This window comes from Cyanistes caeruleus, chromosome 31, assembly GCF_971803275.1.
Source record: "Cyanistes caeruleus chromosome 31, bCyaCae1.hap1.1, whole genome shotgun sequence".
In the NCBI taxonomy this organism is placed as follows: Eukaryota; Metazoa; Chordata; class Aves; order Passeriformes; family Paridae; genus Cyanistes; species Cyanistes caeruleus.
Genome location: NC_141731.1, coordinates 1004447 through 1029835, shown reverse-complemented (window position 1 = coordinate 1029835; position 25389 = coordinate 1004447). Strand labels below are relative to the sequence as shown.

Here is a 25389-nt window from a genome sequence, read left to right as displayed (position 1 = left end):
GTAGGATTTGGGAGGGCAAATTTTGGGAACATGGGAATTCCCATGGAAATTCCATGGATGGATCTCAGACATCCCATTCCCATGGCACTTCCATGGATGGATCCCACTGTGCTACCATTCCTGTGGGAATTCTGTAGATGGATCTCTCTGCCATGCCATTCCCATGAAATTCCATGGGCAGATCTCCCCATGCCACTGCCATGGAAGCTCCAACTCCCCAAAGCCATCGTAGGGGTTGCCCTGTTCTTTGCCCTCCTCACCCCCTACAAGACTCCTGAGGGTCCCTTCATGACCCACCCAGGCTCCCCAAACTCATCCTGGGTCCCCCCTCATCCCTTTAGTGCTGGCTAAAATCACCAGATATGGATTAGGAGAAGGGCAAAACAGACTTAAAACTTAAAAGGAATAAATAAACTTTATTAACAGGACTACAAGGATAAGAAACATCAGAATAAAACCTCTAGAAACCTTTCCTCCCCTGCTCAACTTTTTGTTTTCCCAACTGACCATGCAGAGACAAAACCTGGGATGATAAAGAAGTACCAACTATACAATAGAGCACCCATATCCTCTCTAGTAAATCCTAATCTCCCATTTCCAAAGCTTGCTTTTTTTCTGCCTCCTGAAAGTGTCCCAGGTGCTTCGGATGCACGGTGACCTGACACGGTGGCAGTGTCCAGAGATGGCTCTGGGGTGATCTCGCAGCTTGGCAGTTTCAGTGCTCAGCTGCCAGACTGCTGCCCCACTGTGGGGCAGAGAGCTGGTCGCCAGCTGGATCACTGTCTGTGTCCCGGGGAAGTGGTGTGTGAGGTGATGCACAGGGAGCAGAGGAGGGCAGGCTGGCCAGAGATGCAGAGGCAAGGGGAGCAGCAGCTGCGGGCACCACAGATGGTTGCTCTGAAACAGCAGGAGGCATGGTGGCAGAGCATCTGCTTTGGGCAGGGGGGAGGAAGCCGTGCGGGCTCAGGCACGGGCCCCATACCTGGAAGCCAAAGGGCTGAGGGGGCAGCACTTCCCACCACGCCACGGTCTGCAGCGGCGGTTGCCCCAGCAATTCTGATGCATGTGCAAGCCCCACAGATGGAAGTGTGTGTATGGGGGGGGACGCTGACGGAAGGAAAGACCCCCTCCCACCGTGCTGGGGGTCTGCTGTGGGGACTGCTGTACTGTCAGCAGTACAGCAGGAGAAAGGGGCGCAGGGGGTATCGGGGGTGGGGGTGAAGGGAACCATTGGTAGTGCAGGCTCTCCCATGGCTGCTTGAGGTGCTGAGAATGGTGCTGTGGAGGGCGCAAATGGAGGCAGACATTTGCCGCTTTCCCACCATCCATCTGTTGATGAAGCCCTTTCAAGCAATTCTGTGGGTGATGGATACTTTGGCCTTACAATATCCCGGGGGAAGGATATTTTGGAGGAACATAGTCTTGTGGAGAGAGACTTTTTTTACCCAAGTCCAATGTCCCTTGAGAGCCTGGGCAGAGCTGAGGAAACACTACTAAAATTGTTCCCGGTCCCATCCTCCAGCCTCTCAGTGTGTATAGAAGAGGCATCTCTGGCATCCAAATCCTCCATCCCCTCATCACCACCCCCAGATGGGCACTGTTGTAATGCTTTGGAGAGCATGCCCCAGGTGGTTGCCAGCGTACACACGCTGGTATCTCCGTTAGTTAACTCAGACCATATATGGTCTCCCATCAACTGCCAGATATTGAGATTAAAGGCACTGTTGGTGTTTACTGTAAAACCCTGGGCTTTTGCCCACTGGAATAAGGCATGCATGGAATCTTCTGAGACAGGAAGCCCAAAGCACGGAAAAGCATCTTTTCATGCAAAGAGGACGAGTTGTTCCTCAGTGGAACTTTGGTTCCCCATTGTAGGAACCTTTTATCCCAATGGCTCGCAAGTGCAATATGCAAATGCAGTGGCTTATCCTGGGAATCTAAACTCTAGCTTTGTTGAGATTTACCATTCCAGGCCCAGTCACCAGCTGGGCCCTCTGTCTTGTGGTTGAAGAGACCATTTCCCTCCAGGAGAGCACAGGAGAATTTTTTTACTTACCTCTCTTCGGAGGAGAAACGGGAGGCACGTTTTCAGTCTCAGCTGCAACAAACGTTGGGGTCCACCAGATGTTGCTCTCTGTTGGGAACAGCAAAAGTAACGGCACGGACTCTCTTCTGAGTTGCACAAGAGAGTCAGTTTTATTATTCCAGATCTTGTTTTTTAGACAGGTCTGAGAAGGTCCAGAAAGGTAAAATTCTCATTGGCCATTAAACTAACGCATCACCATCACTGGTCTGTTGTGTACACCACCCCTTGACCTTCTCTTGTAAGAAAACAACAAGGTGACAAACAACACCTGCAAGGTTGTCTTCTATCTCTAAGGACTGATTTGGTTCCTCCTTATGATTTCCCAGGCCACACTTCTCAGGCCAGTCTGAGAAAGTTCTGTGACTTGGTTTCCCACTGACACTGTGCTCCCTCCTTCCTTTTTTGCATTTAGCATCCATATTAATTAACACCGTAATTAAACCCTTCTCCCCACTCACGATGTGCAAATGAGGCTGGAAGAAGAATTTGCATGGATTTGTCACCCTCCCTTTCCCGCCATTCACAATACTTCCATCAAATTTACTGAATTTGTCAATTTTTAATGTTCAAAAATCGCCAAAAAAACTTGTTTCCCACGGAAAATTCACAGCTCCAAATACGGAGCTGTAGGGAGAGCCAAAATTATTAAAAATGGGAAAATCCCACATAACGAGAGCAGAACAGTGGCTTTGTGAATAAATTAACACAGAATAAATTAACACAGAATAAATTAACGCAGAGTAGGTTAAGGCAGAGTAAAATAAAGAGGAATAAATTAGCTCTGAGTAAATTAACAAAACAAGAACTTTTTACACATTTTTTAGTACAATAATAAAGTTATTTTAAGGATCTGGAGAGGCAGAAAAAGCGAGAAATAATTTATGGATGTGAGAAAGTTCCAATTTCCAGTGCAGCGCCACTTTTGGGGCTTTAGGCCCATTTCAGGGTGTAGTTCTGACCCAGCTCCAGCTCCAGTTGGGTGATTTTCAGCACCTTTGGGAAAAAAAAAAAAAGCAGAAGAAAATGACTCCCAGGCAGTTCCTGTTGGATTTTACCACAATTGTGAAATTTGTGGTTAATTATGGGAGCTTTTGGTACTTTCTGCTGTGGATTTTACATCATTTATTTCTGTTCTTTTACATAATAGTTTTATATATTATGTAATATATCATCTATATCACTATGTAATATAGAAAATAGCGCTTATTATCACATTATGTGGATTTTCTAATTATTAATATATATCATATAACTTTTAGAAATATATATATAAAAAATTTCTTTATATATAATTTATTTATATATAGTATATCGTATATAGCATATACTATATACACATTATTTAACATATTGCCCCCTAACAGCCATTTTGGATCCATACATTAACATAAATCAACTTTCCACTCATTAATTCCCACTAATTCTCTCCAAAAAAACAAATTTTTCCCAAACCACACCAAGTTTGGGCTCCTCTGGTGCCTCTTTTTTGCCCCAAAACCCCAGAGTTTTATAAACTCCAAACTGCCTGGAATTTACCTGTTTTTGGGGGTCATGGGCCACAGCATGAGAGGACGGGACATCAAGCCCATCGCATGTCACTGTCACCTCCTGGACGCTCCCAGGGACCCCCAGCACCTTGATTTCTGTGAATTTCAGGGAATTTGGGTCCATGTACCCCCCGTGCAGCACCCGCAGCTCCAGAATGTTCTGGGGAGAAGGAGAAAAAAATCAGGGATTTTCTCAGATTGCTCAGAATTCCCCTTCTTTCCACACCTGTTTGATGGTTGTGATTTTTTCTTTTTTTTCATCCATTTCACCTCATTTTAGTCTTTTCAAAATATTTTTAAATCCCATTTGCAACCTTTTAATCAGTTTTAATCCTTTTAATACCATTATAATTATTGTTGACCCCATTTTAAATTAGTATTTAAAAGACTCTTTAATCCTGCTTTATTCCATTTTCATCCTGTTTTCATGTCTTTCAATCCTTTTTACACTGTTTTATTTTAACCCAGATTTTATGTTTTTTAATCCTCTTCTCATCCTTCCTAATCCAATTTTAAACCTTTTAATTTAAATTTAATTTAGAATCCTGCTTAAATCCCATTAATTCTCTTTTTTAATCAATAAATTCTTTGTGGGTTTAGTCATTTCCCCCAAAATTCTGATGGTTTGGGTTTTATCAGTTTTCCACCTTTTCCCATGGAATTTCTGCTACCAAGAAAAAAAAAAAAAAGACATTGAATAATTGTAAAAAAAAAAAAGGTAAAAATAGTAAAAATACCTGCCTGGTGAGAATTTTTCGGTGGAAAAAAATATTGGAATTGATTAAAAAATGATTAGGAAGGGCTTAAAAGAGGATAAAAGGGATTTAAATGGGATTTTAAAGGTTTAAAATTGGATTAGGAAGAACGAGAAGAGGATTAAAAAAAGGTTAAATATTTTTAAATATTAAAAATAAAATAAAAATACAGTATACAAAATATACATACAAAATATATGTTGAAATAAAACGATGGAAAAGCAATAAAACTGGATGTACATGGAATAAAACAAGATTAAAGAGTCTTTAATAATTTAAAATGGTGTTAATAATTATAATGTTATAAAAAGGATTAAAACAGATTAAAAGAATGAAGTTTGGATTAATAAGTATTTCAAAAAGACTAAAATGGGATGAAATATATGAAAACCAGATTAAACGGACAAAAACAGGAGGAAAAAGACAAAAACTGCTAAAAAAATAAAACTGGATATAAAAAAGATTAGAACAGAATGAAAAAGGAGAAACTGGAACAAAAAATTTTAAAGCAGGATGAAAGGGACTTAAATAGGATTAAAAATTAAAAAAGCTGAATGAAGATGACTAGAATTGGATGAAATGGATTAAAACAGGATGAAACTGACTAAAATGGGATGAAAATGGACTAAAATGAGATGAGAAATGACTAAACCAGAATTAAAAGCACTAAAATGGGACAGAAAAGGGTCAAAAGAGGTTTTAATGGACTAAAAGATGATGGAAAAGACTAAAATGGGATTAAAATTGTTGGAAAATTATGAAAAGTGGATTAAAATTATTAAAAAGGATCAAAAAGAACAAAAAGAAGATTTAAGGATTGAAATAGGATTAAAAAGGATTCAAGCAGGATGGAAAATTGCTAAAATTGAATGGAAAGGTTCAAATAGAAGCAAATGGACTCAAAGAGGTTAAAAGGATTAAAATGGGACTAAAAATGGCACAAAGAGGTTTTAAGGGACTAAAAGATGATGAAAAAGACAAAAATGGGATTAGAAGGATAAAAACAGGAGAAAAAAATGAGGAAAAGTGGGTTAATAACTATTACAAATATTAAAAATGGAAAAAACCTATTAAAAATATTAAAGAGGAAAAAGGCTATAAGAGGACTAAAATGGTTAGAACAAGAGGACAAATAATAAAGAAGTGGTTGAAAAGGAAATTTTGGTTAAAAATTTGGTTTGGGACTCACAGAGCTGGCGGTGAACGACATCATCAGGTACTCGCCCTTCTCAAAAGTGTCTGGAGTGAGCAAAGAAATAAAATAAAAATAAAGTTGAAATGAGAATTAAATTTAAATTAAAATTGAAATGGAAATTCAAATTAAAATAGAAAAGAACAATTAAAAATAAAGAAAAACAAAAAGATAAAATTATAGGATAAGGAACAATAAAAATAAAATTTAAAATGGAAAAAAAAATAAAATTGATAAAATAAAAAAATACAGACAAAATATGGTGTGGACGAAAGCCAGTCCTGTGACAGGCTTCCTCCTTGGTGAGCTGCCCCCTAAGATAAGAGTACTTAGTCATGGTGACCAAGCTGTGGACCCCTTCCTGCTTTGGGACCCCATGTTATCTCCTTGTAAACCATTGGTCATTTTACCCAGTCCTAAACTATTGGTCATTTTCCCAATTCTCCCCTTGGCTATAAAAACTCCAGCTTTTGCCCAGTTCAGTGGATGTGACCGTCACTGGCCCCTTCGCTGAAGACTGCCAATAAAGGACTCTGTTGAAATCTACATGGCCTCCTGTCTCTTGTCTACGCATCGGCTGGGGTAACCAATGAGCAGAACTGGGCTGATCTGAGCTGATCAATACAAGAGCTGAAATATCTTCTTAAAGAGCTGATCACTTGAAGCCTCAGACTGCTCATAGGAGTTACTCCTCACTGGGAAGCACCCAAGACCCCTTGGACAGCCATTCCTCGCGTGACCCCTATCCGGTGTAGTCGGTGGCAGTGCTGGGGGTCGGACAGACCTCTAGACCAGCCAACAAAAATAAGGAATTAAAAATAAAATAAAAATAAATAATAAAATAAAAAATAAGGTGAAATATAAATGTAAAATTAAAATTTAATAAGAAAAAAAATAAAATGCATAAAATAAAAAATAAAAATAAATAATAAAGAATTTTTAAAAATTAAACCAAAATAAATAATAAAACATAATTTTACAAAATAAAGATAAAATAAATAAACAAAAACAAAAAATGAGCAAAATAAAGAGAAAATAAAAATGAAGAAAAGAATAAAAATAAATTCAAAACACCAATAAAAAGAAATAAATATGAATAAAAATTAATAAAATTAAACTCAAATAAAAACAAAAAATTTAAATTAAAATTAATAAAATAAAAATAAAACAAAAAAATCAATAGTAAAAAAAATACAAAAGTGATGAATAAAAGAAAAATTAACCTATAAACTTACCAATACAATAAAAAAAAAACTGCAAATAAAATAACAATGAATAGAAGAACCACAAGAAAAGGAAAATAAACATAAATAACAAAATCAAACAAAAATTAAACCAAAATAAAATACTTCATCCTTTTACTGCAGAATATTTTTATGAATATAATAAAAATTTACATTAGTTAAGTTTTATCCTTTTTACTGTAAGAAGCTTTTATTAACGTAATTTTAGCAACTTTAATTAAAGAACTTAACCTTAATTATCCATTAATGTGTCTTTTTATTCCTCCAAATTTCACTTCATTTGCATTTTATCTTCATTAACGAACCTGAACACCTTCATATTTTTATTTGATTTGTCGCTTCACAGAACAACTAGAAATCCCCAAAAACTCAAATTAAGGACCAAAAAAAAATGGTGGGAAATTTGTGCCAGCAGGCCATGAGTTGATTAATGAATATATTAATTAATTTTGTAAATGAGGCTGACCGATGCCCACGCCATCATCCCAGTAGAGGTTCCCCGAGGCCTCCTGGGCATCGTCCAGAGCAACAGTCAGGAGCAGTGGGTTCCGGCGGCTGGAAAAACCAAACTTTTAGGATTTGGCACCTAAATCCAGGGGATTTGGGATTACACAGGTGGGAAATTGGGAAAATGAAATGAGGGGGAAAGAGATCCAGCTGAGAGGAAATTGGGAGGGTTCCTTATGTTGGTGTTGGGATTTTAGTGGGATTGAGGGAATGGGTTTGAGTTTTGGGTTTGGAATTGATTTTTAAAATTTTGATTTCAATTTGCAGGGTTTATTTGCAGTAGATAAAATTATAATTTATATTTCACATATAAATTATATTATATATTTATCTTTGTTTATATTTGTAGAAATTGATACACACACAATTGATACAGTTTTAATCTAATGTGTTTTTATAGTCTGTTTCTAGTTTCTGAAATTATGTAATAATATATAATTGTTATTTATGTTAATATAATGATTATAAACAATGTATCATACAAAATAGAAATATCTCTTATTTTACATATATTCTGGAATATGTAATTATATATAACAAATACAGTTCCTATACCAGATATAAAATATTAATAAATGATGCCTTTCACATATTTATATATTTTAATGAATATGTAAATAATACATAATACATATTATCTAAGGTGTACTTATGTTAAAATTATATGAGACATTTAAAATAACTATGCTACTTATTACATGTATTAATATTTATGCATATTAAGTATGAATGAGTATACCTTTATGTATGGAAAACACTGTACTTATATTTAAATTTTAATTTTATAATTTAACTTTTAATTTTTTAATTTAATACAAAATTAAAAGCGGGTTATTAAAGATGAAACGAAACATACAATATATCTATAATAGATAACACATAATTTTAAGAATAAATATTTTATACATTATGTTTTATGTATATTAATTTATATTATTTATATAATTATATTAAACTTTATTTTATATATGCAATATAAAACATATTATATTTTACATGTTATATATTATATAATGATTATATATTTCTATATGTTTTATATATACATATTTACAAATATGGAAATTATCTTTTATGCATAAAGTATGTTTTAACATTTAATATTTAAGATGATATACAATATCAAATATCATGCAAAGAAGTATACAGCAATGCAATTACTTATATGATAAAAATTATTAATGCTAGGAATTACATTTTATTTTATATCCTATTAATTTACAATCCCAAGAACCAACAGAATAAATTGTAATTCAATTTTAATTGGCCACATTTTATTTGGTTGGTGCTTCTTACCATACCATATATTCTATATTTAGTATTTTATCTTTTATCTTTAATATTTTCTCTTTCATATTCTATCTTTAAATTTTCTGTATTTTTTATATATTTTATATATTTCATATATTTGATAAATAAAAAATAATAATAGTAATTTAGTAATAATAATGTTTAATACATTATAACATTATATTAAAATATTATATTTATAAAATATAAATTAATATTTAATAATTTAATATTTTGAATTATATTTTATTAATCACATATAATAATGGAGTATTTTAATTACTTACTATACAAATACTATTACATATTATAAAATTATATATAACATTTTAATATGTTATATATGTGTTTATATGTTCAATATAGTATTATAATATTATAAGATGATAATATTATAATACTATATTAAACATTATTCTTACTACCATTACAATTATTATTTTGTATCTGTTGAAATATATAAAATATATTAAATATAAGAAAATACAGAAAATTCAAAGACAAATGCTAAAACAAAATACAAATATTAATATATTAAGTTATACATTATATATAATATATTATATAATGTATTATATATTATATATTATATATATAATTATACATTAATATATACATATTAAATATTAAATATACACTAATAATAGTAGTTTAAAATACATAATAATTCACATTATGTTTCTTTATCTAGTTAAAAACCCCAAACGCAAGGAAATTTTCCCCGTTTTTCACCTGAACCAAGTGTTGTTGGCCGGGAGCTGCTGGGGGAGGATGTGGCCTCCCCGCACATGGAGGTTGATGTGGCCCAAGGGTGCTGGAAAGTTCTGGAACTGGCGACGGAATCCAACCTCCTCGTCCTGGGGAATGTCGAAAAATGGTTAAATTCATAAGTAATCACAGAGTTTTGCAAAAAATTGACCAAAAAATTGAGAAAAAATCACAAAACAAAAAAAAAAGACAAAAAATGGAGAAGAAATTATAAAGTTAGTACAAAAAATTTACTTAAAATCGACAGAAATACACAAAAGTTGACAAAACTTTACTAAGAGCTGACAAAAAAAAATTACAATAGCAAGCAGAAATTTACAAAAGTTGCTAGAAATTTAAGAAATTTGTGAAAGTTTACAAAAAATTACAAAAATTTACTAAAAAACTAGTTTACTAAAAGGAGACAGAAATTGACAGAAATTGACAAAATTTTATATAAACATATATATGTGAGAAATTTACCAAAAATTAATGAAAAGTTTATGACAAAATACCCAAAATGAGCCTCTTTATTTATTTGAAGTTACTGAATTTTCTTTTTAGTTTTATCGATTTTGAAATTTTTTGTGTGTTCTTGATTTTTTAAAAAACTTTCAGATACATCAGATTTTGGTAAATTTAAAAAATGAATTGGGTTTTACACTGTTAAATTTATTGAGTGTTATTGCTGTTTAAAAATTAATTAAATTTCTTAATGATCAAATGTATTGGATTTTTTTAAAAAGTTGCTAGGTGTTTGTTTTTTTGGTATATTGAATTCTATCAACATTTTTTCGTCTAGATTTTTAAAAATTTATTGATTTTTTTTGTTTTTTAACATTCATTGAGGTTGAAATTTTTTTAATTTATTGCATTTAATTGAATTTTGTTAAATTTGATTGGATTTCATTGAATGCTATTGACTGTTTAAACTTAGTGAATTTATTTTTTCAACTGAACTCATTGAACTGAATAAAATCTACATTTCAAAAATATTCTTTATTCTCGGGCTGTTTTTCAAAATTTGTGTAATATAAATTTCATTTTTTTTGATATAACATAGGTAATTTATTGTGCATTTATAAAATGAGATAAAGCAAAGCAAAGTGATACAAAATAAAGTAACAGAAAATATTAGTGCTAAAATAACATGAGATAAGGTTAAATGAAATACATACAATAAAATAAATAAAGTTGAAAATAAAATAAGGTGTCATGAAATTAAATGCAATAAAATAAAATCAGTGAAAAAATATATTCAATAGAATGAATAAAATTGAAATTTTAAATTGAGATATAATAGAGAAAAATGAACTATAAAATTATGAAAAATTAAAATAAAGTAAATTTTAAAATGGGGTTAAAATAAGATCAAATTAAATAAAGACAATAAAAGGAAGAAATATAATGAAATTAAATAAAAGACAATAAAGTTAAATAAAATAAAATATATTTATAAGGTAATTTTTTTCCATCACTATTGCTCCTCCCCCTGCTCAACATTTGGGGGAAAAATTCACTCAGTTAAATGATAATAATTATGTTTTTCACGTACATATGGTCCAAATAATCAATTATCTTAATTCCAATTCCATTTTCTTATCAGGAAAAAGGAGATTTTTGGGGAACTCACAGTGTGGAAATTGAACCAGCGGGCATCAGGCAGATATGCACGCACCTCGGACACACCCTGGAATGAAACATTTTGGGGCTTTTCATGCCAAAGTCCCAATTTTGGGGTATTTGGGTGGTTTTTTGGGATTTCCCTCATTTTTCCCATTTTGTCCCAGTTTCCTCACCGGCTCCAGGACAGGGCTGATGAGCAGACCCGCCCCCCACATGAACTGCCTGTAAATGTCCCACGTAGTTCTGTCCTCCACAAACCTGCAGAGGAAAAGGAGAATTTTGGGGAAATTTTCCAATTAATGAATCTCATTGAAAATAATTATTAAAAGAATTTTGCCTTTTCATGTAAGCTAAAATAAGTATTATATAATATAATACTACATTATAAGTTATTTTATATTTATAAAAACCACATAAACATTCTCCAAGTGTAAATATATATATTTGATAATATATAAAATATTATTAAAAAATAAGTATAAATAGAAATATAGAATATTATATAATTTTATATATTTTATATATTGATAAATAGAAATATAAAATATTATATATATTTAATATTATATATGAACATCGAAAATTACTATTTTACATACACTTTTATGCTGTATATTTATATAATATTTATATATTTCAATTTTAAAATTATTATTCTATTTTTAATTTTTAATTATTTTAATTATAATATTTTATATACATTTCATCCTATATATTTTATATCTACATTTCATTTTTATGCTTCTATTTTATGTACTGTATATATTGTATAATTTTTATATTGTTTTGTTGTAGATATTGTAAACACTGTAAATATTTTAGATATTGTATATATTGTATATAATTTAATATTGTATAAATTTTATACATTGTAATTTATTTTTTTATCTTTTTATTTTATATATGACACAAAAATACAAGCCCAAATACATTTTTATGCATACTTTTACATGTATTTATACCTAAAAAAAATTAAAAATACAATGTACCCATTATTTTTTATGCGATTCCACAGTTTTTTTGGGCAGATTTGGGAACCCCATGGATTTTGGGATGAAAAAGGGTGGTTTTGGGCAAACTCACTCATGCAGGAGGGGCCGCACCACAGTGCTGCCACGGACATGGGCTTGGAGCATCAGTGTGTACAGGTGGGGCAGGAGCCGGTACCGGAGCTGAAGCACGGCCCGAGACAGATCCGCGAAAGTGGAATTCCAGGCCACGGGGTCCTGGCGCTGAAATGGGACAAAAAATCTGAGGCTTTGGGTTATGGGGGGGAAAACAGTGATTTTGGGTAATTGGGTGAAAGATGGAGATTTTGAGCTATGGGATGAAAAATGGAGATTTTGGGTCATGTAGTGAAAAACGATTTTTGGTCACAGGGTGGAAAATGGTGATTTTGAGTCATGCAGCGAAAAATGGTGGTTTTGAGTCAAGGAGTGAAAAATGGAGATTTTGGGTAATGGGGGAAAAAAGTGGTGATTTTGAGTATGGGAAAATACAGGGAAAATACAGGGAAAATATGGGAAAGATATGGGGGAAATACAGAACAAATGTGGAAATTATAGGGAAAATATGGGGAAAACTATAAGAAAAAATATGGAAAAAATATACTAAATATGGGGAAAATACGGGAAATACGGGGGAATACTGGAAATGGGGGAGAACATGAGAACTAAAGGGAAAGTATGAGATATATAGGGAAAACATGGGGAAAAATAATACAGGAAATATATGGAAAATATAGGGTAAATACAGGGAAAGTATGGGAAACATGGAGAAAATGTGGGAAAATAGGAGGAAAATAGGATAAATACAGAAAAAATATCAGAAATACAGGGAAAACACAGGAATTATGGGGAAACTATGGGAATTATGGGAAATATGAGGAAGTATGAGGAAAATATGGGATATATTGGGGAAAGATAGGAAAAAGATGAGGAATATTTGGGAAAATATGGGAAATAAAGGGGAAATGTGGGTATATAAGGGAAAAATGGGTTCTACTGAGAAAATATGGGGCATAGACTGAAACTATAGGAAAAAATTAGGAACTATGGGAAAAATACTGGAAATATGGGGAAAATATGGGAGCTACTTTAAAAAAATAGGGAAAAGATAGGGAAACATGAAAAATACAGGGGAAAATACGGAGAAAATATGGAAATATCTGGAAAATATGAAGAAAATGCAGGAAAAATGTGTATTATGGGGACAATATGGGAAACATTGAGGAAATACAAGAAATATAGGGAAATACGGGAAGTACAGGAAAATGAGGAAACTAAGGGAAATATCAGAGAATGATGGTGAAAATATGGGCAAAATAAGGGAAATACAGGGAACACATAGGAAAAGGTTTGGGGAAATATGGGAAAAGTTTTGGGGAAATATGGGCAAAATATGGAGGAAATATGGGCAAAATACGGGAACTATGGGGAAAATACTGCAAATATGTTGGAAATGTAGGAACTACTGGGAAAAACTGGGGCAAATGCAGAAATACAGAGAAAATATGGGAAATACTGGGAAAACATGGGGAAAAGATAGGAAATATGAAAAATATATGAAATAAAATACGAAAAATATGAAAAAAAATAAGTATAGAAAATATGGGAATTAGCCACTTTTAGTGAAAATCAAGGTGGAATTCACCTACCTTGGCCTTGTTCCCATTGTGGTTGCGGGAATAGGGATAGAAGGCACCGAGCTCCATCCAGCGGGCGCAGAGTTCGTATGAGGGCTCCCCAAAAAATCCACAAATATCGGCCCCACTCTGCAAAAAAAAAATCCCAAGCAGACCGTGCACAAAATCCACCATTATGGTTAATAGGAGAACTGGAGAGTCAGGGATGCACGAGGGACTTACATAAGAGATCCCAAAGAGGCTGAATTCCATCATTCCTGTGGATTAATTTGGAAATTGTTGGAATTGGTCAAAAAATCAACCATAGGGACAAAAATTATTTTGGCTTGTCTGAGTTTGAATCATTTTCAGGTCAAAAAATGGGATAATTGGAAGGTAATCAAGGAGGAAAATTGATTTTTTCTTCAATTTTGCCCAAAAATCTGATTATGAGGAAGGAAACAAAGAAATATGGAATTTTGGCTCAAAAATATTAATATTATGTAGGAAAACAAGGAGAAATATGAAATTTTGGCTCCAGAAATGTGATTATTTGGAAAGAAACCTAGAAAGATCAAGGAATTCTGGATCAAGAAAATGCAATTATTGGAGAAGAAACTCCTCTGAGTTTGGTTCATTTTGGCATGAAAAATGGGATCAGAAGGGAATCAAGAAGAAAAATAGAATTTCTGCTCACAAATGTGATTATAAGGAAGGAATCAAGAAATAAGGGATTTTGGGTCAAAAAAGCTGATTAGTGGAGAGGAAATCAAGAAATATGAAATTCAAGTTCAAAAAACTGTGATCATTAGGAAAGAAAGAACCAAGAAAGAACATGGAATTTTGGCTCACAAAATGCAAATATTTGGAAGGAAAGCAAGAAGAAATATGGAATCTGGGCTCAAAAATATTTTTTATGTAGGAAAACAAAAAATATATGGAATTTTGTCTCAAAAATGTGATTGTTGTATAAGAAACTGAGAAGAAATACGGAATTTTGGCCCCAAGATATGTTTACTTTGCAGGAAACCAAGGAGAAATAGGGAATTTTAGCCCAAAAAAATGGGATTATTTGGAAAGAAACCATGGAAGAACATGGAATTCTGGCTCAAGAAAATGTGATTTTTAGAGCAGAATTTTGGCTCAAAAATAGAGGATTTTTTTGACAAAACTGAGAAACACAGAATTTTGTGTGGGAAAGCAGGATTTTGGGTGCTCACCAATTATGGATTTGTCCAGCTGGTTCCAGGCAGCTGTGTTGTCCCCCAGCCAGTGCCCTGCCCACCTCCCGCTGCTGGGGAAGGTTGAGCGTGTGACGACTATCCCACGCTCCCCTGTGAGGTTCCGCAGGATGCTGGGGAGAAATCCCAGAATTTGGTGATTCAGGGAGAGGGAAAAACCAGAGTTTTAGTTTTTCAAAAGTATATGTTTATATATTAAATATGAAACTGGCAGGGGTTGGTCTAAAAAGAGTCATATTTAACTTGGCATTTTTGTCTTGGTTTGGAAATTTCCATTTCTTTTTCCTTTCCCATTCCCATTCCCTTTTCCATTCCCATTCCCATTCCCATTCCTGTTTCTGTTTCCTTTTCCAACCCATTTCCACTCCCATCCCTATTTTCCTTTCCAAGTAATTAATTGCTTTTAATTAGGTAATTGATTCTCATTAACTGATTTTAATTGATTAACCACTCGACTGATTAATCCTCCTTAAGTAATAAACTACTTGTGATTGATTACATCCTTTTAATTGATTGTTTTTGATTATTCCCTTTTAGTTGATAAACTGCTTGTAACCACTTACTTTAAACTGACTTACTGCTTTTTAAAATTAATCCTCTTTAACTGATTAATTTATTATGATTAATTATTTTAATTGATTAATTGTTTTATTGATTAATTCTTTTTAACTGAATCTGTGATTAATTGCTTTCAATTGATTGATTTTTCTATTATTCCCCTTTAACTGATCAACTGTAATTAATTGCTTTATTAATTGATTTTTTAAAAATTAATCTCCTTTAACTGATAAACTCCTTGGTTTTGATTAATTCCTTTTAACTGGTTAATTGCTTTTGATTAACTCCCTTTAACTAAATAACAGCATGTGAATGATTAATTGCTTTAAATTGATTGATTGTTTTTTAGATTATTCCTCTTTAACAGATCAACTGCTTGTGATTGATTTATGCAATTTAATTGATTAATTGGTTTTGATTGATTATTTATGTGTAATTGATTAATTGCTTTTGCTTTGCTTTGATTTTTATTTCTTTTAATTAGTTAATTGCTCTTGTGTGAATAACTCCTTTTGATTAATGAATCCAAGTTTCTAGAAATGTCCATGTGAGTTTAAAGGATGTTTTTGGGCATTTTAAGGTGAAATCAGTGAAATTATTCCTGTTTAACTGACTCAAATACCAGAAGGGACTCAGATAGCCAGGAAAAAAATGGGAGAAAACAGAAGATTTCCAGCAAAAAAAAGGGAGGAACATTTTGGTATAAGAAGATTGAAAATGGATGTTGATTTTTGAGGAATTCCAGGCCGGAAAGATGAGAAATAAATGCAAATAACAGGGACAAAAGTGGAAAAGCAACTCACTCCAAGGTGGGTTTGGTCTGCGCCCACCCGTAGAGGTTGTGGACGTCATAGTGGCGTACGGGCGACCCGTCTGGCAGCTGCTGCTGCCCCTCCATGCAGACGGTTTTGAAGCTCAGGCCCTCAGATCGGGATCCCAATTCTGCCAGAAAAGGGGGAAAAAGAAATCCACCCAAATTGCCTCAAACAGCACCCAGGAGTAATAAAAACTTTCTTTTATTTTTTTTAAGGATTGGGTGTTGTTGGTTAAAATTATTAATGAAGAATGTATTTGGGGTTTTACACAAGAATTTTTTGTAGGGAATTCGAGGCTTGCTGGAATTTGGTTTTGAAAGTTTGGAGTGTGATGGAAATGGGATTTTAGGAAAATCAGGGGGTTATAATTCAGTTTTAGGAAAAGTTGGAAATGCTGAGACTGGATTTCGGAAGTACCAGAAATGATTAAAATGGATTTTTAGGACAATTAGGAAATGCTGTAATTGAATTTTAGAAATTCAGGGAATAAAAAGAGAATGAAGTTTTAGAAAAAAACAGGAAATGCTGAAGTTGGATTTCAGAAATTCTGGGAATGAAGAAAATGAAGTTTTAAAAAAAGAAGAAAAGCTGAAATTTGATTTCATAAATGAGGAAATACTGAAATTTAATTTCAGAAATTCAGAAAATAATGAAAATGGAATATTTTAATATTTTTAGAATTTTTAAAGACTGAAATTTGGTTTCATAGATTAAGAAATGCTGAAATTTTATTTCACTAATTCAGGAAAATCTTTGATTCCAAGCAATCCTGTGTGAGGACCTTGATCTGTGAGGTGAGTTTGCAAGTGTCTCTTAACTCTGAAAATTAGGGGGGTTTGTCTGTTTTAACATAAATTGTCTTAAAATCCACAGCCCTGACAAAACAAAATCCCAAGAGAAAAACACTCAAACCCCACAGAAAAAAATAATCTGAATTCTCAGCAGTTCAAGGCACTGTTTTCACCAACAAAGATGGAGCTAGAAGTGCTGAATTTCCATTTTGGGCTCACTTGGGGTTTAATCCATATTAAATCCATATTTATCTCATGCATAGTGACCCAAAAGGTTGGAATTTTGGGATGTTCCAAGACGTACGGGGCATGTAGGGTGGGAAGTTGAGGTTCCGGTCCCGGCAGCCGCCGATGGTGCCATGGACAAAACTTGAGGGCTCATTCATGTCCTGAGGGCAGGAAAAACAGCAAAATTCCTCTTAAATTAGGGGAATTATGCTTAAATTGGGAGAATTTCTCTTAAACTGGGGCAATTCCTATTATATTGGGGAAATTCCTCTTAAATTGAAGTAATTCTTCTTAAATTGGTGTAATTCCAGTTGGTTTAATTCCTCATTTTCACAAAAAGTTAATTATTTTTATTTATCAAAATTAATGACATTATTTAATGAAATAGAGGAAAATTTGTATTTTTGGGCCAACTAGATTTTTTAATTTAATCAATAGGAAATTTTCCTGATGAAAATTCCCTTCATGGCCAAATCCTGAATATTAGCAATATTTCACTTCTCATGGATCAAATCAAAATCAAATTTATTAAGAAAATGAGGGAATTAATGAATCATTAATTAATTAAATAGGTTCCTTAGGGTAAGAGCCTGTGGATTGCAGGATTGTTTCTGGATTTGCCATATTTCTGGGAAAACCCCTGTTTTCCTCTCTGGAAAGGGAAATTAATTTGAGAAGTATCATTAAGTATATAGAAATTAGGGAAATCCCTAATTCCCTTATTTGGTGATTATATAGGGAAAATAATGGGAAAATGCCAAATCTTTCCCAGGATTTTTAAAATTCTTGTGTGTTTCTGGATTCAGAAGATTTATTTATATTTATTTCCAGCTTTTCTATATTTTTCTGTATTTACTGCCTCTGTATTTATTTATTTCTCTGTTTCTAATTATTTTCTTTATTTTCTCTCTTTTTTCTATATTTCCCCAGACTGATTTTCTCCATTTTGCTGTATTTCTATTTATTTTCTTTTTTTTCCATTTTATTATATTTTTCTAAATTTATTTTCTAAATTTTTCTCTACTGATTTCCTCTATTTTCTCTGTATTTTTCCTATATTTTCCATATTTATTTTGTACATTTTTCTATTTCTTTCCTCTATTTTTCCCTTTTTCTCTCTTTTCTATTGTTTTTATATTTATTTCTCTATTTTCCTCTTTTTTCCCTATATTTTTTCCCTATATTTTTTCCCTATTTTAGTTTTCAATTAATCTTTATTTCCTTATATATATAGCCAAAAAGAAAACAATCAGTAAATAATAAATAAATCTAAAAAACAATTTAGAGAACTTATTGAAGTAAAAAAAAATCCAATTAACCAAAACCCCACAAAATTAAAACAATAGGAAGACATTAAAAATTAATATTGTGGGAAGATATTTTTGAACGAATAAATCAAAATAAACCCATAAACATATGAAAATAATTTCAAAAATTATTTTTAAAAAACTAAAAATAAATTAACACAACAATGATTGGATAAAGACTTTTAGGGTGAATTTTTGGGATTAAAGTCTGTGACACTGCTGGGGTTTTTTGGGAACAGGTGGAGACACAATTTTGGGCTGAATCCCCACAAAAAAGAAGTTTCCCACTGACGATCCAGAGTCCATCGAATTTGATGCTGAGGGAGGAGTTCCGGGGGTTCTCGTAGACTTCAGCAATTTCCTGTGCCCACCAATCCTTGGTGGAGTTCCGGAAAAAATCTGGCATGGCAGCAAAGGCCCGATACAGCTGGGGGAGAGGGGGAAAGTGGCGTTAATTTGGGTTAAATCAATATAAAATTAATTAAAATAAGAATTTTTTGGGTTTTAAATAGAATACTTTTTAGTTAAAAGAATTTTTTAAAAGATGAATATATAAAAATAATATATAAATAATATTTATATTATTATTTCTTATATTCTGTATCATACCTAATATCTATATTATTTTACCTTTTATATTTACATATACAATTATAAACCTAAAACTACAATTAAATAATTTGTAAATACAATTAATTTTTATTAGTTAAAATAAATAGTAATTATAAATGTGAACCATAACAAATTGTAATTAATTGTAAGTAATTATAATTTATTGTAATGCTTATTATAATAAGCACTAGTGATTATAACTAAGTTCTAAACACAATCATAAATTAAAATAAATTAATTAACTATACCATATTAAAATTTAATAATATAAAGTAAATAAAAATATTTATAAAACCAGAATTTAGATTTTTAATATGGTTGCAATTTTATTTAATTAAAATTTTTTAAAAAATGCATTTAATTCCTTTAGAATAAAAATTACATTTTTTAAAAATAGAATTAAAGTTCTATCAAAATACATATCTTTAAAAATATATTATTTTGAATAATACTAATAGATTTTTTAAAAAATAAATTAAAAACTTAAATGTAGGTAATTATTTTTAAAAAGCGATTAAAAAATATGTAATTGAATTTTTTAGGAGTGTATTTTTCAGAAAAATATTTGGTTTCTGATATAAATAAAATTAAAAAATATAACTAATATTTAAAAAATACATTTAATTTTTTACAGAAGTTTCATTTTTGATAGGAAACTGTACTTCTTATAAAACAAATTTAATATCACTAAAGCAATTTTTTTCAAAATAGAGATTGAATTTTTAAAGAAACAAGAGTCTTAAAATACAAATTTAACTTTTCAACAGGAAATTATGAAAATAAATATTTGATAGAAACTTGATTATTTACAAATACAAATTATGTTTATAAATTATGAAGTATTTTAAAATATTTTTAATGACTCATAGGTGTTTTTACAGGAACATAATTTTTTAAAATATAAAAATTTTTAAAGTAGAAATTTAACTTTTTTTAAAAATAGTTTTTCAATTGGAGTCTAAATTTTAAATAGAATTTTTGTCACAGAAAATATTAGAAATAGAAGCCTATTTTTTTAATAGCTTTTAAAATAGAAATTTAATTCTTCTTTGAAAATTCCCGATTCACCACATTTTTCCTGGCAGAGACACTGGAGCACTTTTGGAGTATTTTTTACTTAATTGTTTTTTTTTCCTGTCCTGGTACAAAACTGGGGCAATTCCTGCACTGACCTCGATTTCCTCAGCCAGTCATGGTATAAACATGAGGAATTTCCCATTCCCACTTTTCCTCCCCAGAATGCCAATGCTCACCTCCACTTGGGTGTCCCAATCCAGGGAATCGTTGACCACCACGTTGGGCAGGTCTGGCCACACCTGGAGGAGGAGAGGGCAAAATAAATTAAATAATTGGGCTATTAAAGTAATAACATATTAAAATTAACCTGACTTGATTTCAAACAGGATTGAAAAAAAATCAAATAGAATGAAATTGAATTAAAACTTAAAAATTACAATTAGCTTGAAGCCTTTAGTATTTCAGAAAAGTATTGTAAATTAAAATTAATTTTATTTTATCTAATTATCTTCTACATTTTTATTTAGTTTTATTCTTGCCTTATTTTAGGTATTTAAATTTTATAATATTTAAATGTAACATGAATTTTTAAAAATTTATTGATTTTAAAATGTTTTTGTTTACTTAATCTTATTTTTTATTGTTTAGTTTTTATTGTTTAATTTTTTAATGTTTTTATTCTATTTAATCTTAAATTGACTTTTTATCTTTTTCCTTATGGGTTTTAAAAAATTTATGTACTCTCAATCTTATTTTAATTTTTAGTTCATTTTCATTTCTTTTAAATTCAATCTTTATACTTTTTCTTCATTTGATCATAATCACATTTTCAGTTGTAAATTGGTTTATTTTTTATTTTATATTAAATCTTACCATTGCTTTATTTTTGGTGTATTTTTTACTGTTTATCTTTTATATTTTATACTTGTTTTATATTTTTCTTTTATCCTACCTTTTAAGATTTTTTTTTACATTTTACTTTATTTTTTTACTTTTTTACCTTTTCTTTAAAATTTTAAATTTATCCTTTAAATTTTTTGTATTTTTTTCATACAAATCTTAATTTTTTTTCTTTACATTGTTTTTATTTTGTCATTTAATCCCATTTTACTTTTATCGTACAAGATCGGAGTTGCTAAGATAATGAAACGGATAAAACAGTACGGTCAGACCCAAACCAATCTATCAACAAAATCTGTCAATTTGGATGACATTAGCAATTACAACGGGATTATTGGGGAAATTTTGTGTGAAATAATCGGGATTTTGACCTTGGCGTAGACAAGGTCATCACTGTCAGGCCACTTGATGAAGACGTCCTGCTGCACCCCACGATCATAGGCCGGGTAATTAGTCTCGTTGGCTGAGATGGCTGGGTCCTGAAATTCAAATATTAATTGCCTTTTAATCCTGAGTTTTAACTTTTTTTGGCCTAAATACAGGGTTTTAAAGCTTAAACATTAAGTTTCATTTCAATTTCCAGTTATCTTAACATAAGCTGCAGTTCAATTTTTAATTAGGTTCTGACTGTAATTAAATAATTTCATTGGGCCCTCCCTTAGACCCGCCCCTTTAAGGGATGACATCATCACCAGGATGAGGATGAAGTACATGCCATCCTTTAGCCACACCCCCTCCTTAGCCCTACCCATATTCAATGATGACATCACCACCAGGATGAAGACAAAGTGTATCCTGTCCTTAGGCCCCACCCCTTCTGTGAACCTCACTCCCTTTTGGGTATGACATCATCACCAGGATGGGGACGAAGTTCATTCCGTACTTTTCCCCCCTTTCCTTACTCTTCCCCTTTCAGAGATGACATCATCACCAGGATAGGAATGACCTGTATCCCCTCCTTTAGCCCTGCCCTTCTCAGCTAACCCCACCCCCTTTAGGGTATGATGTCACCACCAGGATGAGGATAAAGTGCATCTTGTCCTTTAGCCCCACTCTGTCCTCTTTATCCCAGCCCCTTTCAGTGATGACGTCATCACCAGAATGAGGATGAAGCGCATCCCGTTGCTCTGGATGCGCTGCACGAGCTCTGGGAGCCCCTGGAAGCGTGGGCTGAGCGTGAAGTCCAGCTGGCGCTCCATGTAATCGATGTCAGCATACTGCACATCCTGTGGGACACCAGGAATGTCACCGGAGAGGGGCAAAATAAAATATGTGGGGTAGTGAGGAAAAGGGAAAATAGGGGGAAAAGGAAAAAATAAATGGGAAAAAAGTGAAAGATGAAATGGGAAAAGGAAAAAATGGAAAAAAAAGTGGAAAAAGGGGGAAAGAAGAAATGGGGGAAAGGGTGAAGAAAGAAAAAATGAAAAAATAATGGAAAAAAGAGAAAAATGAAAGAAAGGGGGAAGTGAAAAAATGGGTAAAAGAAAGAAAAAAGCAAAATAGAAAATCGATGGAAAGAAAGAAAGAAGAAAGAGGGAAATTTAAAGTAAAGGATAAATGGAAATATGGAAAAAAAATCAAAATCAAAAAAGCAGAAAGAGAATAGATATAAAAATGGGAAAAAGAAAAAAAAGAAAAAAGCATAAAAAGGTAATGAAAAAATGTTGAAATAAAAAAAAAAAGAAAAACAGCCAAAATGAAAAAATAGGAAAAAAGAAAAAAATAAATTAAATGAAAGTTGATGAAATTTAAAAGGCATTGATCATTTATGGTGATCTTGTCACCATCCATCATAGAAATCCCAGAATAAGATATTAACTAATTTATTTCCTACTATGATCGTCAATATTGTATATAATATTTCATATAGTGAATCAAAAGATCTGCATTATACATAACAAATAATAAAAAAGAAATTAATGCATATTAATTACATTATGACAAAATAAGAGCAATAATTATAATACAATAAGAGTTATAACGATAGACATTGTTTATGGTCTGCAGTGTTTTTTATAAAAGTCAGTTTTCTCTAAATATGTTATATTTGTATAATCGGGGAGTATTAAAATATACAAATACAGATAGATACAGTATGTAACATCTATATATGACATTATTTTATATTATTATAATTATATTTTTAATATATAAATATATTTTTAATATGGCATTCCAGAATAATCCAGCAAAAACCTGTTTTTTCACATGCCACATTTTTTCCTAAAAAAATCGTAGGAAAAGGTGATCCTAACATCCCTCCCAATTTTCTTGAATTTCACTGAAAATTCCCCAAGACTGGGGGCTGAACTCACCAGAGGGATCTGGGCTCGGTTCATGTCATTGACTAATTGGGCAATTTCGGCATCATTTTCATAGCCATAGCGGCAGAGTTGGAAGCCCAGAGCCCAATAGGCAGGCATTACTGGACGTCCCACCAGCTGGCATGGGGGAAAACAGCATGATTAAGGGAAATTGAGAAAAAAAACCTAAAAACCAAACAAAAAATCAAACAAAAAACCCAAACAATGAACAAAAAAAAAAGGAAAAACAAAATCACACTGCCCCAAGCAACAAAAAAAATTCCCACTGAAGAAATAAAAAGTGAATTAAGGTGAACTAGAAATAAATTTTAAAATAAAGAAATAAAAGCCCTGCAAAAAAGGAACTAGGGGAAGAAGGAAAACAGACAGAAAGGAACCAGAGAAAATGGCAAAACCCAGAAAAACTCAAATCTCTCAAAGGAACCCAAATTAAACAAAAGCCCAAAATCCCCAAACTAAAACTTCCCCAAAAAATCAAAGCCAAGAAAATTCAAGCCCTTAGAAAAAAAAAAAAATCTTCAAAACCACCCCAGTAAAAACCACCCCCCCAAAACACCTAAACAAAAAAACTCCATTAAAATAAGAAGGAAAATTGCAAGTCTTCCAAAAATCCAAAACAATAAACTGTCCCCAAAAAAACAAAATGAAAATGCTTCAGAATAGCAAATAATCTTCAAAACCTCTCAAAAATGAGAAACTCCCTAAAATAAACACCCCTAAAACACCACAAGAAGAACCAACTCTCTTCCAAAAAGGCAAAAAACATAAAAAACCTTAAAAATATCAAAATGCTCTCCATAATCTCCTAAAAAATCCTCTAAACCCACCCCATAAATCAAGCCAACCCAATAACCACCCATGTAAAAAACACCAAACCTCCCAAAATTTTAGAAATAAACACAACACAAAAAATCCTAAAAATAACCCCAGCAAAAACACCATGAAAAAAACCTCCTGGAAAAACCTCAAACCCCAAATCAAAAATAACATTGAAAATTGCATTAAAAAAAGCCACACAAAAAAAAACCCCAAACCAAGACAAACTGACAATCATCCCAAAATCAGAAATAAAAAAGGGTAACCCAGGGCAAACATTAAAAAATATAACAACCACAAGGAAAACGCCAATAAAATAAAATAGCCTCAAAAAAAACCTGAAAAACCCAACCCCTTGAAAAAATCCCCCCTAAACATCCAAAAACCTCCTGAAACCCCCCAATCTGCCTAAATCATTGAGGCCCCACAAATCCCTCAAAGCCTGCCCAAATTCCCTTTGGCTTCCCCCCAACTGTCACCTCTGTGTATTCCTGCACCACTTCCTCAGGAGTTGGCCCTAGGACCAGATAGAAATCCAGGATGCCACCAACAGTGCGGTAGGTGAGGGCTGGGGTTGGCTGGAAAGTGACATCTGGAAAAATAGTAAAGAGAAAAGAAGGTGACAACCCCCCAAGTTAGAGCTGAAAAATGGAGGATTTTGGAAAAATACATGGAGAAAAAGAGGAATTGAGGTGTTTTTTTACCCATGGCGTTACTGTTGAGCAGCAGGACACCGTGAGCATTGCCATCCTTTTCCAGCCCCATGTAGAAAGGTTGGAAACCATAGGAATTCAGCTTGTACTGTCCCAAAAATTGACATAATGGATTGGGAAGACATGGAAAACATCCCATTATTTATCAATGGATTACAAATTTTTATAGGGTTTATTAATATTTATAGCATTTATCAATATTTGTACCAATTAGCAGTAAATGATTGATCATTGTAGATAAAGTGGAGGAGCTATTGGGTAAAGGATGGGTTGGGTTCAGTTGGGTTGGATTGGGTTAAGTTGAGTTGAGTTGGGATGGATCTTATGTCTAATTATATCACAATCAAATCTGTTTATTATCATCTGCTTAATTTAATAATAAATTTCTGATAATTTTAATATATAAGTATGCATGTGAATGTAAATATAAACAATATGAAAAAGAGTAAA

The 25389-nt window shown here is 32.2% G+C and overlaps 1 protein-coding gene across 2 annotated transcripts in view; it reads right to left on the bottom strand.

Annotated features, from left to right (window-relative positions):
- Positions 1-396: 396 nt before the first annotated feature.
- Positions 397-25389, bottom strand: part of LOC111943230 (maltase-glucoamylase-like) — a 68377-nt gene continuing 43384 nt past the window's right edge. The window contains exons 29-49 of one of the 2 annotated variants that reach the window (XM_086866495.1): positions 24931-25027; positions 24706-24818; positions 23402-23527; positions 22184-22312; positions 21458-21565; positions 20423-20485; positions 18850-18984; positions 17327-17411; positions 16220-16358; positions 14838-14971; positions 13861-13895; positions 13651-13767; positions 12078-12226; positions 11168-11252; positions 11002-11058; positions 9354-9478; positions 7291-7379; positions 5578-5627; positions 3623-3793; positions 2057-3079; positions 397-897 (exon numbers count right to left, since the gene is read on the bottom strand). In XM_086866495.1, the coding sequence (XP_086722621.1) occupies positions 3017-3079; positions 3623-3793; positions 5578-5627; positions 7291-7379; positions 9354-9478; positions 11002-11058; positions 11168-11252; positions 12078-12226; positions 13651-13767; positions 13861-13895; positions 14838-14971; positions 16220-16358; positions 17327-17411; positions 18850-18984; positions 20423-20485; positions 21458-21565; positions 22184-22312; positions 23402-23527; positions 24706-24818; positions 24931-25027 (2070 nt within the window). In that variant the 3' untranslated portion in view covers positions 397-897; positions 2057-3016. Of the gene's footprint in view, positions 898-2056; positions 3080-3622; positions 3794-5577; positions 5628-7290; positions 7380-9353; positions 9479-11001; positions 11059-11167; positions 11253-12077; positions 12227-13650; positions 13768-13860; positions 13896-14837; positions 14972-16219; positions 16359-17326; positions 17412-18849; positions 18985-20422; positions 20486-21457; positions 21566-22183; positions 22313-23401; positions 23528-24705; positions 24819-24930; positions 25028-25389 lie in introns of those variants that run through there. The other variant, XM_086866496.1, reaches the window with a different exon arrangement.